Source organism: Anomaloglossus baeobatrachus, chromosome 3 (genome assembly GCF_048569485.1).
Source record: "Anomaloglossus baeobatrachus isolate aAnoBae1 chromosome 3, aAnoBae1.hap1, whole genome shotgun sequence".
Classification (NCBI taxonomy): Eukaryota; Metazoa; Chordata; class Amphibia; order Anura; family Aromobatidae; genus Anomaloglossus; species Anomaloglossus baeobatrachus.
The window spans coordinates 620,117,084-620,133,764 of NC_134355.1; the positions used below are offsets into that span (position 1 = coordinate 620,117,084).

The window sequence follows — 16,681 nt, forward strand, 5'->3', positions numbered from 1 at the left end:
TATGCTGCTTGTACCGCATGTGTGGCTACTCTACCGGCAGGTTCCACTGACCCCCATTGTGTGCAGTGCTCTGCCCCTGTGGCACTTGCTCGGCCGGGGCCTCTGCTAGAGGTGACCCAGGGAGAACCACCTGTGAATACTGTCCAGGTGACGGGGACGGAGTTTGCAGTTTTTGCTGATAGATTGTCTGTGACTATGACTAAAATTCTAGAAACTTTGCAGTCTAGACCAGTAACTCAGACCATGGGCACTGTTGAATCATTGCTCCCTGGTCCCCCTCAGTTGGAACAGCTCCGGGCTCCGGGGGTGTCCCATGCATCCCAGGGTGAAGGCTCTGACACGGACGACAGTCCCAGAAAGCCTAAGCGAGCTCGCTATGAGCGGCCCTCGACTTCATCACACTGGTCAGGGTCCCAGCAGGAGGACTCTCTGTATGATGAGGCGGAGGTAGCTGATCAGGATTCTGATCCTGAGACCGCTCTCAATTTGGATACACCTGATGGTGACGCCATAGTGAATGATCTTATAGCGTCCATCAATAGAATGTTGGATATTTCTCCCCCAGCTCCTCCGGTGGAGGAGTCAGCTTCACAGCAGGAGAAATTCCATTTCAGGTATCCCAAGCGTAAATTAAGTACTTTTCTGGACCACTCTGACTTTAGAGAGGCAGTCCAGAAACACCACGCTTATCCAGATAAGCGTTTCTCCAAACGGCTTAAGGATACACGTTATCCCTTTCCCCCTGACGTGGTCAAAGGCTGGACCCAGTGTCCCAAGGTGGATCCTCCAATCTCCAGGCTTGCGGCTAGATCCATAGTTGCAGTGGAGGATGGGGCTGCACTTAAAGATGCCACTGACAGACAGATGGAGCTCTGGTTGAAATCCATCTATGAAGCTATCGGCGCGTCGTTTGCTCCAGCATTCGCAGCCGTATGGGCACTCCAAGCTATTTCAGCTGGTCTTACACAGATTGACACGGTCACACGTACATCTGTTCCGCAGGTGGCATCCTTAACCTCTCAAATGTCTGCATTTGCGTCTTACGCGATTAATGCTGTTCTGGACTCTACGAGCCGTACGGCAGTGGCGTCCGCCAACTCCGTGGTTTTACGCAGAGCCTTGTGGTTAAGGGAATGGAAGGCAGATTCTGCTTCCAAAAAGTGCTTAACCAGTTTGCCATTTTCTGCTGACCGACTGTTTGGTGAGCGTTTGGATGAAATCATTAAACAGTCCAAGGGTAAGGATTCATCCTTACCTCAGCCCAGACAAAACAAACCCCAACAGAGGAGGGGACAGTCGGGGTTTCGGTCCTTTCGGGGCTCGGGCAGGTCCCAATTCTCCTCGTCCAAAAGGACTCAAAAGGATCAGAGGAGCTCAGATTCTTGGCGGGCTCAGTCACGCCCAAAAAAGACAGCCGGAAGACCCGCTACCAAGGCGGCTTCCTCATGACTTTCGGCCTCCTCTCTCCGCATCCTCGGTCGGTGGCAGGCTCTCCCGCTTTGGCGACATTTGGCTGCCACAGGTCCAAGACCGTTGGGTGAGAGACATTCTGTCCCACGGGTACAGGATAGAGTTCAGTTCTCGTCCTCCAACTCGATTCTTCAGAACGTCTCCGCCTCCCGACCGAGCCGATGCTCTTCTGCAGGCGGTGTGCACTCTAAAGGCAGAAGTAGTGGTGATCCCTGTTCCTCTTCAGCAGCAAGGTCACGGTTTTTACTCCAATTTGTTTGTGGTACCAAAAAAGGACGGGTCTTTCCGTCCCGTTCTGGACCTAAAACTTCTCAACAAGCACGTGAAAACCAGACTGTTCCGGATGGAATCCCTCCGCTCCGTCATCGCCGCAATGTCTCAAGGAGATTTCCTAGCATCAATAGACATCAAGGATGCTTATCTCCACGTGCCGATTGCTCCAGAGCATCAGCGTTTTCTACGCTTCGTTATAGGAGACGAACACCTTCAGTTCGTAGCTCTGCCCTTCGGTCTGGCGACAGCCCCACGGGTCTTCACCAAGGTCATGGCAGCAGTAGTAGCAGTTCTGCACTCTCAGGGACACTCTGTGATCCCTTACTTAGACGATCTGCTTGTCAAGGCGCCCTCTCAAGAGGCATGCCAACACAGCCTGAACGTTGCGCTGGAGACTCTCCAGAGTTTCGGGTGGATCATCAACTTTTCAAAGTCAAATCTGACCCCGACCCAATCGCTAACATATCTTGGCATGGAGTTTCATACTCTCTCAGCGATAGTGAAGCTTCCGCTGGACAAACAGCGTTCACTACAGACAGGGGTGCAATCTCTCCTTCAAGGCCAGTCACACCCCTTGAGACGCCTCATGCACTTCCTAGGGAAGATGGTAGCAGCAATGGAGGCAGTCCCTTTCGCGCAGTTTCATCTGCGTCCACTACAATGGGACATTCTCCGCCAATGGGACGGGAAGTCGACGTCCCTCGACAGGAACGTCTCCCTTTCTCAGGCGGCCAAGGAATCTCTTCGGTGGTGGCTTCTTCCCACCTCATTGTCAAAAGGAAAGTCCTTCCTACCCCCATCCTGGGCGGTGGTCACGACAGACGCGAGTCTATCAGGGTGGGGAGCAGTTTTTCTCCACCACAGGGCTCAAGGTACGTGGACTCAGCAAGAGTCCACCCTTCAGATCAATGTTCTGGAAATCAGAGCAGTGTATCTTGCCCTACAAGCCTTCCAGCAGTGGCTGGAAGGCAAGCAGATCCGAATTCAGTCGGACAACTCCACAGCGGTGGCATACATCAACCACCAAGGAGGAACACGCAGTCGGCAAGCCTTCCAGGAAGTCCGGCGGATTCTGACGTGGGTGGAAGACACGGCATCCACCATATCCGCAGTTCACATCCCAGGCGTGGACAACTGGGAAGCAGACTTCCTCAGTCGCCAGGGTATGGACGCAGGGGAATGGTCTCTTCACCCGGACGTGTTTCAGGAGATCTGTCGCCGCTGGGGGATGCCGGACGTCGACCTAATGGCGTCCCGGCACAACAACAAGGTCCCGGCTTTCATGGCACGGTCTCACGATCACCGAGCTCTGGCGGCGGACGCCTTAGTTCAAGATTGGTCGCAGTTCCGGCTACCTTATGTGTTCCCACCTCTGGCACTGTTGCCCAGAGTGCTGCGCAAGATCAGGTCCGACTGCCGCCGCGCCATCCTCGTCGCTCCAGACTGGCCGAGGAGGTCGTGGTACCCGGATCTGTGGCACCTCACGGTAGGCCAACCGTGGGCACTACCAGACCGACCAGACTTGCTGTCTCAAGGGCCGTTTTTCCATCGGAATTCTGCGGCCCTGAACCTGACTGTGTGGCCATTGAGTCCTGGATCCTAGCGTATTCAGGATTATCTCAAGAGGTCATTGCCACCATGAGACAGGCTAGAAAACCAACCTCCGCCAAGATCTACCACAGGACGTGGAAGATATTCTTATCTTGGTGCTCTGCTCAGGGAGTTTCTCCCTGGCCATTTGCATTGCCTACTTTTCTTTCCTTCCTGCAATCCGGTTTGGAAAAAGGTTTGTCGCTCGGCTCCCTTAAAGGACAAGTCTCAGCGCTATCTGTATTTTTTCAGAAGCGCCTAGCACGACTTCCTCAGGTACGCACGTTCCTGCAAGGGGTTTGTCATATCGTCCCTCCTTACAAGCGGCCGTTAGATCCCTGGGATCTGAACAGGGTTCTAATTGCTCTCCAGAAGCCGCCTTTCGAGCCTATGAGGGATGTTTCCCTTTCTCGCCTTTCACAGAAAGTGGCTTTTCTAGTAGCGGTCACGTCTCTTCGGAGAGTGTCCGAGCTAGCAGCGCTGTCATGCAAATCTCCCTTCCTGGTGTTTCACCAGGACAAGGTGGTTCTGCGCCCGATTCCGGAGTTTCTCCCTAAGGTGGTATCCCCCTTTCATCTCAATCAGGATATCTCCTTACCTTCTTTGTGTCCTCATCCAGTTCATCAATGTGAAAAGGATTTGCATTTGTTGGATCTGGTGAGAGCACTCAGAATCTACATTTCCCGCACGGCGCCCCTGCGCCGCTCGGATGCACTCTTTGTCCTTGTCGCTGGTCAGCGTAAAGGGTCGCAAGCTTCCAAATCCACCCTGGCTCGGTGGATCAAGGAACCAATTCTTGAAGCCTACCGTTCTGCTGGGCTTCCGGTTCCCTCAGGGCTGAAGGCCCATTCTACCAGAGCCGTGGGTGCGTCCTGGGCATTACGGCACCAGGCTACGGCTCAGCAGGTGTGCCAGGCGGCTACCTGGTCGAGTCTGCACACTTTTACCAAGCATTATCAGGTGCATACCTACGCTTCGGCGGACGCCAGCTTAGGTAGACAAGTCCTTCAGGCGGCGGTTGCCCACCTGTAGGAAAGGGCTGTTTTACGGTCCTATCACGAGGTGTTATTTTACCCACCCAGGGACTGCTTTTGGACGTCCCAATTGTCTGGGTCTCCCAATTAGGAGCGACAAAGAAGAAGGGAATTTTGTTTACTTACCGTAAATTCCTTTTCTTCTAGCTCCAATTGGGAGACCCAGCACCCGCCCTGTTTTCTTAGGGATTTTTGTTTTTTCGGGTACACATGTTGTTCATGTTGAATGGTTTCAGTTCTCCGATGTTTCTTCGGATTGAATTTGTTTTTAAACCAGTTATTGGCTTTCCTCCTTCTTGCTTTTGCACTAAAACTGAGGAGCCCGTGATCCCACGGGGGGTGTATAGGCAGAAGGGGAGGGGCTTTACACTTTTAAGTGTAATACTTTGTGTGGCCTCCGGAGGCAGTAGCTATACACCCCAATTGTCTGGGTCTCCCAATTGGAGCTAGAAGAAAAGGAATTTACGGTAAGTAAACAAAATTCCCTTCTTTCCCTTTTATGCATCATTATATTGAGTGGCCATTTACATGCTACTAGAATTCCATCTGTTGCTTTTTTTCTCTTGTTCTTATTCACTTCAGTAGGAACTGAGCAGGAGCACTTAATAGCCCAAAATGCAGTGTATGGAGCCACACTCTTCTGCAGCGGAAGTGCCAACGCCACTAATTCACCTACTGATCCACTACTGGCCTTTTTGCTTCCACTTCCAGCGAGGAATGGCGCATGAATGCTGCACCTTTTGACTGTGCACTTATTCCCCAAGACTCCAGCAATCCTGTACTTCATTAATGGCCTGAACAGCAGTGACATGTTTGCAGATAGGATTGTTATCAGCAGACCCCTCTTATGTTACATTGGTCTCGGCGATTATCTAGTGACATGCACAACGTATCATTACCGGGAATGAGTCTGCTCGCTGCCATTGTCTCGATTTAATGCATCAATTCCCTAAGAAAATGAAGATATTCACACGTTGCTGCCGTTCTCAGGCTCCTGCGTGGGACGTTGGCTCTGCAGTGTAATCCAGACCAGCTTCTTTCTGGGGCATCGTTCTCTCCCTTCTTGACACGATACGCCCCTGTGTGTAGGTTACATTACAACATGAGCCCTATCTAAGAATGGCATTGAATTGCGGGATTAAATCGAGAATGTGGAGTCCTCGGTGCTGCACGGGGGGAGCCCGGACACTGTTACAAGGCTGCAGATTAATTTCCATCTTCAGGACAAGCCATGGATGATTTTTTTTTTTCTTTTTACAAAGGCAAAGTTTATACTGTGCAAACGGGTAACTAAGTTATGAAGAATAAACAAAAGCCTCAGCCTCCGATGGTCGCCAAGACAAATAAGGAAAATGAAAAAGTAGATCAGTATTCCAGATTTATTTTTTTTTGTCTGCTCCGTGTCATTTATGCTTGTATATAATATAAGGCTCCTTTTTTTCCCGCTAACAAAAGGTGTTGTGTTCAGGTTCAGCACTTGTTTTCATTTCCTGTCCTTCCAACAGACTTTTCACGCCTATTCCTGCTGGATTTGCAGGTAAGCTCAGTGTCAGGTGTATATGGATTATGGCGCCAGGAATCAGACCTGTGAGGGCGGCTTTATTCTGCATATCGAAGGAAGAACAAGGATGGGTTTTTGTTAATTGTTTGAGTGTCATTAGAAAGGATAGAAAATGCAATTCATAAATGTGTGGCGTCGTTACTGTCGCCCTTAGAGTAGTGCCATTTTTCTTTTTTTTTTAATTAATTGGCATTGGTTGAGGTTCACACAAGCATTTTGTCTTGTTTTGACTAAAGGCCGCTTTACACGCAACGATATCGCTAATGATATGTCGTCGCGGTCACGGAATTCGTTACACACATCCGGCCTAGTTAGCGACGTCGTTGCATGTGACACCTACGAGCGTCCGCTAACTATCAAAAATACTCACCTAATCGTTGATCGTTGACACGTCGTTCATTTCCCAAATATCGTTGCTGGTTCAGGACGCAGGTTGTTCGTCATTCCTGAGGCAGCACACATCGCTACGTGCGACACCCCGGGAACGACGAACAACAGCGTTCCTGCGTCCTCCGGCAACGAGGTGGGTGTGTCATTGCCCTCCGCTTCTATTGTTGGCCAGCTGTGTGACATCACTGTGGCGCCGCACGAACCTCCCCCTTAAAGAAGAGGTTGTTCGCCGGCCAAAGCGACTTCGTTAGGAAGGTAAGTACGTGTGACGCGTACCTGCGATATCGTGCGCCCCGGGCAGTGATTTGCCCGTGACGCACGAACAACTGGGGCAGGTGCTATCGCTAGCAATGTCGCAGCGTGTAAAGTGGCCTTAAAGAAACCTTACATTCTTCACCCTTATCCTCTTCCCAGTGCAAGGCCTAATTGTGCGTCCTACGCAAGGACTATGGAGCGCACGCAGAAACTGATCCCGCTCCTTACCTGGCTCGCCAGCTGTTTTTATACATCCAGCACTTCCCTCTAGTAACAGGAACCGGCGCAAGCTCCGATCGCTGCTGTTTGACCAAGCTTTTAAATGGTTGTATTCACAAGATACCAATGGGTTAACATGGCAGCCGGGTACCAACTTTGTATTCTCACAAACCTCATCTTGTAGCTGAGCTTCATGGGAGATCATCATTTTTGTTTCATGTTGCAAAGGTGAAACTTTTCTGTATGTAGAACAAGCGATTAAACAAGTCCCCTAGGGAGACTAAATTAAATAAGAAAAAGTAAAAAAAAAAATTAAAAAAAATAGAAAAACCTAAATAAATATATACAGGGTTTCTCCAAGAAGAAGCCCTAGCAGGAATTTTCAGCACTTTTGGCGTAAAACTTAAATATACAGTGCCTACAAGTAGTATTCAACCCCCTGCAGGTTTAGCAGGTTTACACATTCGGAATTAACTTGGCATTGTGACATTTGGACTGTAGATCAGCCTGGAAGTGTGAAATGCACTGCAGCAAAAAAGAATGTTATTTCTTTTTTTTTTTTTTTTTTTTTATTTTTTTTTAAATTGTGAAAAGTTTATTCAGAGGGTCATTTATTATTCAACCCCTCAAACCACCAGAATTCTGTTTGGTTCCCCTAAAGTATTAAGAAGTATTTCAGGCAGAAAGAACAATGAGCTTCACATGTTTGGATTAATTATCTCTTTTTCCAGCCTTTTCTGACTAATTAAGACCCTCCCCAAACTTGTGCACAGCACTCATACTTGGTCAACATGGGAAAGACAAAGGAGCATTCCAAGGCCATCAGAGACAAGATCATGGAGGGTCACAAGGCTGGCAAGGGGTACAAAACCCTTTCCAAGGAGTTGGGCCTACCTGTCTCCACTGTTGGGAGCATCATCCGGAAGTGGAAGGCTTATGAAACTACTGTTAGCCTTCCACGGCCTGGACAGCCTTTGAAAGTTTCCACCCGTGCCAAGGCCAGGCTTGTCCGAAGAGTCAAGGCTAACCCAAGGACAACAAGGAAGGAGCTCCGGGAAGATCTCATGGCAGTGGGGACATTGGTTTCAGTCAACACCATAAGTAACGTACTCCACCGCAATGGTCTCCGTTCCAGACGTTGGAGGACTCTGAGACAGACTGGTTCAAGGTTCTCTGGTCTGATGAGACCAAGATCGAGATCTTTGTTGCCAACCACACACGTGACGTTTGGAGACTGGATGGCACTGCATACGACCCCAAGAATACCATCCCTACAGTGAAGCATGGTGGTGGCAGCATCATGCTGTGGGGCTGTTTCTCAGCCAAGGGGCCTGGCCATCTGGTCCGCATCCATGGGAAGATGGATAGCACGGCCTACCTGGAGATTTTGGCCAAGAACCTCTGCTCCTCCATCAAGGATCTTAAGATGGGTCGTCATTTCATCTTCCAACAAGACAACGACCCAAAGCACACAGCCAAGAAAACCAAGGCCTGGTTCAAGAGGGAAAAAATCAAGGTGTTGCAGTGGCGTAGTCAGTCTCCTGACCTTAACCCAATTGAAAACTTGTGGAAGGAGCTCGAGATTAAAGTCCACATGAGACACCCAAAGAACCTAGATAACTTGGAGAAGATCTGCATGGAGGCGTGGGCCAAGATAACTACAGAGACCTGTGCCGGCCTGATCAGGTCTTATAAAAGACGATTATTAGCTGTAATTGCAAACAAGGGTTATTCCACAAAATATTAAACCTAGGGGTTGAATAATAATTGACCCACACTTTTATGTTGAAAATTTATTAAAATTTAACTGAGCAACATAACTTGTTGGTTTGTAAGATTTATGCATCTGTTAATAAATCCTGCTCTTGTTTGAAGTTTGCAGGCTCTAACTTATTTGCATCTTATCAAACCTGCTAAATCTGCAGGGGGTTGAATACTACTTGTAGGCACTGTAAGCCCTACCCCGAAAATAAGCCCTGGTTGCAGTTCAATAATGAAGTGTCCATGCAGATAAAATTAATGATACTGCAGGACATTTCATTATAGAAAGCGGACATCCCCAAAAGAAAGAAGACAGAAGACCCCGCGATCATACTCACCAGAGTCTGAACAGGAGGACCTGCAGTGGAACTCACACCAGCACACATCAGATTACATACCCACACACATCAGATTACACACACATCAGATTACATACCCACACACATCAGATTACACACACATCAGATTACACACCAGCACACATCAGATTGCGCACCCCCACACCTCAGATTGCGCACCCCCACACCTCAGATTGCGCATCCCCACCACCTCAGATGGCGCATCCCCACCACCTCAGATGGCGCACCCCCACACCTCAGATCGCACACACATAAGAGAATCTTGGGACGTGGTGAAACGCATTGAGGACCCGTCGGTGGAACGCATCAAGATAGTTGTTGCTGTAGTCGTACTGGGACGGGGGGTTGTCATCATGAGACTGTCACATGAAGCACATTGGGTAGTACAAACAAGATGGTGTCCATGTAACATATGTCCTGCCCAGATCTAGGACCCTCTGCTGGTTTGGGCACCCTGCTGAAGTTTTGATATTTGGATTTTTTGGTAAATGGTTGCCATCATAGCCTTGGCCATTTCTAGGGTTAGTCGTAGGCTGCATTAGGGTTAAATATTTTCCTCCGTTAATTTCCGTTTTCTGCCAGTTCATAAAGTTTCGCTGTTATTTTTATATTTTTCCTGTTTTGTTTTTTATTTTTTTTTTTTGTATATAGAACCTAATGGAACAATAGAAGAGAAATATGTAGCCCAATCCCAGGACTGTAATATTTGAGCTATGCGATGGGGCTGACGTGCCCATTCAGGTTTTTGACTTTTAGGAGCCTGTATCTGCTTATAAAATTTTGCTGAAGACTAGTCTGACCGGACAAGTTTAGACGACTGAGCCATAAAGTTTATCTCGGGACACGTTTTCTTCTACACTTGGTTACACAGCTCGTACTTTATAATGCAGAGCGTGCACTGGATAACTGGAAATGCAGCTTAGACCAGAACTTCTGGCCTGATGACCGAGGATCATTAGGATTTTCTGAAAAATTCATGACTTCATTTAAAAACAAAAGGAATTTATATGTGGCTGGCAGCAAAGTTAGAAAATATTGCATCATATGCAAATTCACTTCATGTCTTGCCCTTTGTGAAACCTGTCTCCAGTGTGCGGCTGGTCTAACAGGACCGTTCTTATTCTCAATCCATAGGCATTAGTATAGAGTTAAGGTGCTTTACACGCTGCGACATCACTAGCAATGTCGAGCGCGATAGCACCCGCCCCCGTCGTTGGTGCGACATTTGGTGCTCGCTGCCGTGGCGAACATTATCGCTACGGCAGCGTCACACGCACATACCTTGTCAGCGACGTCGCTGTGACCGCCGAACAGTCCCTCCCTGAAGGGGGAGGTGCGTTAGGCATTCGTAGCGACGTCACTGTGGCGTCACTAAGCAGCCGTCCAATAGAAGCGGAGGGGCGGAGATGAGCGAACGTAACATCCCACCCACCTTCTTCCTTTCGCATTGCTGGTGGATGCAGGTAGGAGATGTTCGTCGCTCCTGCGGTGTCACACGAAGCGATGTGTGATGCCGCAGGAAAGACGAACAACATCGCACCTGTGGCAGCAGCGATATTAAGGAAATGAGCGACGTGTCAACGGTCACTGTTTTTTAACGATTTTGCGATCGTTGATCGTCGCTCATTAGTGTCACACGCTGCGAAGTATGGGCACCTCAACATAAAAGTGGCATTAATATTTTGTAGATCCTCCTTTTGCAAAAATAACAGCCTCTAGTTGCTCCCTGTAGCTTTTAATGAGTTCCTGGATCCTGGATGAAGGTATATTTGACCATTCCTGTTTACAAAACAATTCCAGTTCAGTTAAGTTTGATGATCGCCGAGCATGGACAGCACGCTTCAAATCATCCCACAGATTTTCAATGATATTCAGGTCTGGGGACTGGGATGGCCATTCCAGAACATTGTAAATGTTCCCCTGCGTAACTTCAACTTCGTCACTTCGTCACTAATTCTTGCACATTATTGTCAAGAATCTGCTGATACTGAGTTGAATCCATGCGACCCTCGACTTTAACAAGATTCCTGGTGCTGGCATTGGCCACACAGCCCCAAAGCATGATGGAATCTCCACCAAATTTTACTGTGGGTAGCAAGTGCTTTTCTTGGAATGCCGTGTTTGCCTCCATGCATAATGCCGTGTTTGCCTCCATGCATAACGCCTTTTTGTATGACAACTGAATCTTTGTTTCATCAGTCCACAGGAGCTTCTTCCAAAATGTAACTGGCTTGTCCAAATGTGCTTTTGCATACCTCAGGCGACTCTGTTTGTGGCATGCTTGCAGAAACTGCTTCTTTTGCATCACTCTCCCATACAGCTTCTCCTTGTGCAACGTGCGCTGTATTGTTGACCGATGCACATTGATACCATCTGCAGCAAGATGAAGCTGCAGGTCTCTGGAGGTGATCTGTGGATTGTCCTTGACTGTTCTCACCATTCTTCTTCTCTGCCTTTCTGATATTTTTCTTGGCCTGACACTTCTGGGCTTAACAAGAACTGTACCTGTGTTCTTCCATTTCCTTACTATGTTCCTCACAGTGGAAACTGACAGTTTAAATCTCTGAGACAACTTTTTGTATCCTTCCCCTGAACAACTATGTTGAATAATCTTTGTTTTCAGATCATTTGAGAGTTGTTTTGAGAAGCCCATGATGCAACTCTTCATAGGAGATTCAAATAGGAGAACAACTTGCAAGTGGCCACCTTAAATACCTTTTCTCATGATTGGATACACCTGCCTATGAAGTTCAAAGCTCAATGAGGTTACAAAACCAATTTAGTGCTTTAGTAAGTCAGTAAAAAGTAGTTAGGAGTGTTCAAATCAAGAAATTGATAAGGGTGCCCATACTTTTGCACCGGTCAAATTTTGTTTAAATGCGGATTGCACATTTTCTGTTAGTACAATAAACCTCATTTCAATCCAGAAATATTTCTCAGTCCATCAGTTATTAGATATATGAAACTGAAATAGCTGTTGCAAAAACCCAAATTGTTATAAAGAAAAAAGGTTAACATTAATAGGGGTGCCCAAACTTTTTCATATGACTGTAACTGCTGTTAACAAAATAGAATGTGTTAACAAAAATGTATTCTGCACACAAAAACCACAAAACAAATAGATAGAAATGTAATTATTAAAAGGCAAAAACTAAGCTAATAGAAGCATTTCCCAACATATATTTCAACACCACAGATATTCCACACAGATTTAACTAAATTGGCCAAGTAATGTGCTCCGTCTGTCTCTTTCCCCATCTGTCTGTCTCTCTTTCCCTGTCTGTCTCTTTCCAGGTCTGCCTCTTTCCTCGCCTGCCTGTCTTTCTGTCTGTCTCTATCTCTTTGTTTCTTTCCAGGTCTGCCTCTTTCCAGGTCTGTCTCTTTCCCCGTCTGTCTCCCCGCCTCTTTGTCTGTCTCTTTCCCTGTCTGCCTGTCTTTGTCTCTCTTTCTCTGTCTTTCTCAGTCTGTCTCTATCAAGGTCTCTGTCTTTCCCAATCTATCTTTGTCTGTTTCTCTGGCTGTCTCCTCATTCCCTGTCTGCCTGTCTCTGTCTGCATGTCTGTGTGTCTCTTTCCCCCGTCTGTCTCTTTCCCCCGTCTGTCTCTTTCCCCTGTCTATCTCCCCACCGACATATAAGCTTCTTATACTATGAATGTCTTTTCTTTATCGTTCCTTATGGGAGACCCAAACCATGGGTGTATAGCTTCTGCCTCCGGAGGACACACAAAGTACTACACTCAAATGTGTAGCTCCTCCCTCCGGGCTATATACACCCCCTGGATGACAATCTACCCAGTTCAATGCTTTGTGTTTCAGGAGGTACACACACTTGCATTCTCTGATATTTTTTTATTTTAATTTTAAAGATTTGGAAGAAAAGCGGGTCCAGTCCGGACTCCCGGCATGTCCCTTCACACCCCACTCTGTCGGGTGCTGTTAAGGTTGACTTTATAAGGCTGGAGCCTTCACATGCCGCGCTCCTTCACACCCTCTGTCGAGGCTCTGTTTGAAGTGGGAGCCTCCACGGTCCTCTCTGCTTGCAGAAGGCCGGTCTCCATCCGCAGCCCTGTCTGGTTCCTGCTGGAAGGAGCATTTCCCCCCTCTCCAGGGACATGGCCCTGCGTCTCAAAAAGCTAAGTATTGAGACGTTTTTCAGGGGTCCCGGGTACTTTTATTAGGGGGACAGTATGTGTTTTAGCGTTACTGTAAATTCCGGCCGGTTCTGGGGGTTTCCCCTGAGAACCGCGCCGAAGGTGCCTGCTCGTCGGCCGCATTTTAAAATCTAGGCCCCGGCTTCAGTTTGGGCCTAGTTTCGGTTTTGGCTTCTCTGCATGTTTTGCATACAGCGCCGCCCACCGCCCGACCAGCAGAGGGGAGGGCACTCCTCTCTGGGGAGATGTTCCCTCCCCTGTATTTCTTCCTGTATCTCTCTGCCCTCCGTTTTTCCCGCTCGTGGGCTTATACACGCCCCCTCTCTTTCTCCCAGCGCCATTTTCTCAGCGTTCTTTCACTGGAGGGCGCTGGATGCTGCAGCTGCATACTGTTAGGAAGGCTGACGCTTCATAGGAGAGCGGTGGAATCCGGAGGGCACACAGAGAGCACGGGCTGGTAAGCCACAACCTCTGGTTGTGCACTTTTATTACACTCTCAGGCATTCTACAGGAGTGTATTCTGGCTGCAGAGCTTCCACCTCAGCAGCATGTCTGTCACTAGGAGCAAGGCTGCAAACATGTACGCTATATGCACTGCATGTAAGCTCATTCTGCAAGAGCCTAGCACATACCCACATTGTGATGCCTGTGCTAACATGTTTGTGTCTCAGCCTGGAGCCGCCTCAGGGGTCCCTCTGGCTGCTCCGGCCCAGGTGGCTGAACCCCCGGCTTGGGTAGCTTCCTTTTCACAAGCTATTTCCCAGTCTTTTGACGACTCCATGGGGCAGCTGTCCCGGACACTGCTGTCCATGCATCAGCCCCCCTCTCAGGGTGTCTCTGCGGCTCCTAGCTCTGCAGAGCCCTCAGAGCATGTCCTAGGACCCCGTCCCCCTAAACGGAGACGCAGGGAACCTTCTCCTTCCTCGTCCCACGGCTCTGATTCACAGGCCGAGGTGCAGGGCGAGGAAGATTCGTTTACTGTGGGCTCAGACGCTGCCTCTATGTACCCCATTGACTTGTCTGAGGGTGATGCGGATGTTAGTGACTTGATTGCGTCCATTAACTTCGTACTGAACCTCAACCCACAAGAGTCAGAGGAACAACCCTCTCTGGTAGAGGTACACCAGTTTACCTCTCCTAAGAAACCTAGGAGTATGTTTTTTAACCACTCCAGCTTTCAGACCACTGTTAACAAGCCCAGGGCCTGTCCTGACAAACGTTTTCCGAAGCGTAGTTCAGATGACCGTTTTCCTTTTCCACCGGAGGTGGTTAAGGACTGGGCCCAGTCCCCAAAGGTAGACCCTCCGGTGTCCAGAATCTCAGCCCGCACAGTCGTAGCTGTGGCTGATGGCACTTCTCTTAAGGATCCCACTGACCGCCAGGTTGACCTTCTGGCCAAGTCTGTATATGAGGCGGCAGGAGCCTCGTTCTCCCCGTCTTTTGCGGCAGTGTGGGCTCTTAAGGCAGTCTCTGCCTCTCTGGCGGAGATTCATTCCCTCTCCAGGGACTCTATTCCTGAGACGGATGCCTTAACTTCTCAAGCTTCGGCTTTTGCATCCTACGCCATGTCTGCCATCCTGGAGGCTTCTCACCGCACTGCGGTGGCCTCCGCTAACTCCCTCGCGATCCGCAGGATCTTGTGGCTTCGAGAGTGGAAAGCAGACGCTTCCTCTAAGAAGTACCTTGCGAGTCTCCCTTTTGCTGGGTCCCGGCTGTTTGGGGAACAGCTGGATGACATAATTAAGGAAGCTACTGGCGGGAAGAGTACTTCCCGGCCACAAGCTAAACCCAGGAAACCTGTCCAGGGCAGGAACCAATCGAGGTTTGGTTCCTTTCGTTCCTCTAACTGGTCGTCCTCTAAGCCCTCGGCCTCGTCCACTACCGCAGCCAAGGATCGTAAATCCAACTGGCGCGCAAAGCCGCGTCCTCAAAAGACCGGAGGAGCCGCTGCCACTAAGGCAGCTTCCTCGTGACTATCTAGCCGCGCCAGCAACGTCCTTGGTCGGTGGCAGGCTCTCCCACTTTGGCGACGTGTGGTTGCAACACGTCTCCGATCAGTGGGTGCGGGATATCATCTCCCACGGCTACAGGATAGAATTTTCTTCCAGCCCGCCAAACAGATTTTTTCTGTCCACCCCCCCTGCTCCAAAGCCGCCGCCTTCTCTCAGGCCGTGGCATCCCTGCAGGCCAACGGTGTAATTGTTCCGGTTCCCGCCCGGGAACGGTTCAGCGGTTTCTACTCAAACCTCTTTCTAGTCCCCAAAAAGGACGGTTCCTTCCGACCCATCCTGGATCTCAAGCTTCTCAACAAGCATGTTCAGGTGCGGCACTTTCGCATGGAATCTCTGAGATCGGTCATTGCCTCAATGACCCAAGGAGATTTTCTGGCATCCATCGACATCAGAGATGCCTATCTGAATGTGCCTATTGCGGTTTCACACCAGCGTTGGCTACGCTTTGCGATCGGAGAGGAACATTTCCAATTCGTGGCTCTCCCCTTCGGCTTAGCCACGGCCCCTCGAGTATTCACCAAGGTCATGGCAGCAGTGGTTGTGGTCCTGCACCTCCAGGGGTTGGCAGTGATTCCTTACCTGGACGACCTTCTAGTCAAGGCCTCATCCAGTGCAGACTGCCAGCGGAGTGTCTCTCTCACTCTCGCCACGCTAGTTCAGTTCGGGTGGCTTGTCAACCTGCCCAAGTCCACTCTGACCCCGACCCAGGTGCTTTTGTACCTAGGGATGCAATTCGAGACTCTGCCGGCACTTGTCAAGTTGCCCTTAGTCAAACAGCAGTCCCTGCGTCTGGCGGTGCGCTCTCTGCTGAGGCACCGCCGTCATTCCATCAGACACCTCATGCAGGTGCTGGGTCAGATGGTGGCGTCCATGGAAGCGGTTCCCTTTGCTCAGTTCCATCTGCGTCCCCTGCAGCTGGACATTCTCCGCTGTTGGGACAAGCGGATCTCTTCCTTGCACAGGCAGGTGGCTCTGTCGTCACAGACCAGGAGCTCCCTTCAGTGGTGGCTTCGGCCCCTCTCTCTGTCTCAGGGACGCTCCTTCCTGACTCCGTCCTGGGTGATCCTCACCACGGATGCCAGCCTCTCCGGTTGGGGAGCAGTATTTCTCCATCACCGAGCACAGGGCACTTGGACTCCGTCCGAATCAGCCCTCTCGATCAATGTGCTGGAGATCAGAGCTGTGTTTCTAGCTCTCCTAGCCTTTCACCACCTGTTGGCGGGCAAGCACATTCGAGTTCAGTCGGACAACGCGACAGCGGTTGCCTACATCAATCACCAGGGCGGGACTCACAGCCGTCTGGCGATGTTGGAGGTTCAACGAATCCTCCAGTGGACGGAGGACTCCAAGTCCACCATGTCTGCAGTCCACATCCCAGGCGTGGAAAACTGGGAGGCCGATTACCTCAGCCGTCAAACCGTGGACAGCGGCGAGTGGGCCCTGCACCCGTCAGTGTTCAGATCAATCTGCCGCAAGTGGGGCACTCCGGAAGTGGACCTAATGGCATCACGGCACAACAACAAGGTTCCGGTTTACGTGGCTCGCTCCCACGATCCTCAAGCCTTCGCAGCAGACGCACTGGTTCAAGATTGGTCTCAGTTCCGTC

The 16,681-nt window shown here is 49.7% G+C and overlaps 1 protein-coding gene across 3 annotated transcripts in view; it reads left to right on the top strand.

The window, feature by feature from the left end:
- Window positions 1-16,681, top strand: part of TAF1B (TATA-box binding protein associated factor, RNA polymerase I subunit B) — a 218,471-nt gene that overhangs the window by 178,664 nt on the left and 23,126 nt on the right. Inside the window, exon 15 of one of the 3 annotated variants that reach the window (XM_075341102.1) lies at window positions 4,950-5,359. The exons of the other annotated variants lie outside the window; for them this stretch is intronic. Within the exon in view, the coding sequence (XP_075197217.1) occupies window positions 4,950-4,959 (10 nt within the window). The 3' untranslated portion in view covers window positions 4,960-5,359. Of the gene's footprint in view, window positions 1-4,949; window positions 5,360-16,681 lie in introns of those variants that run through there. 3 annotated transcript variants of the gene reach the window in all.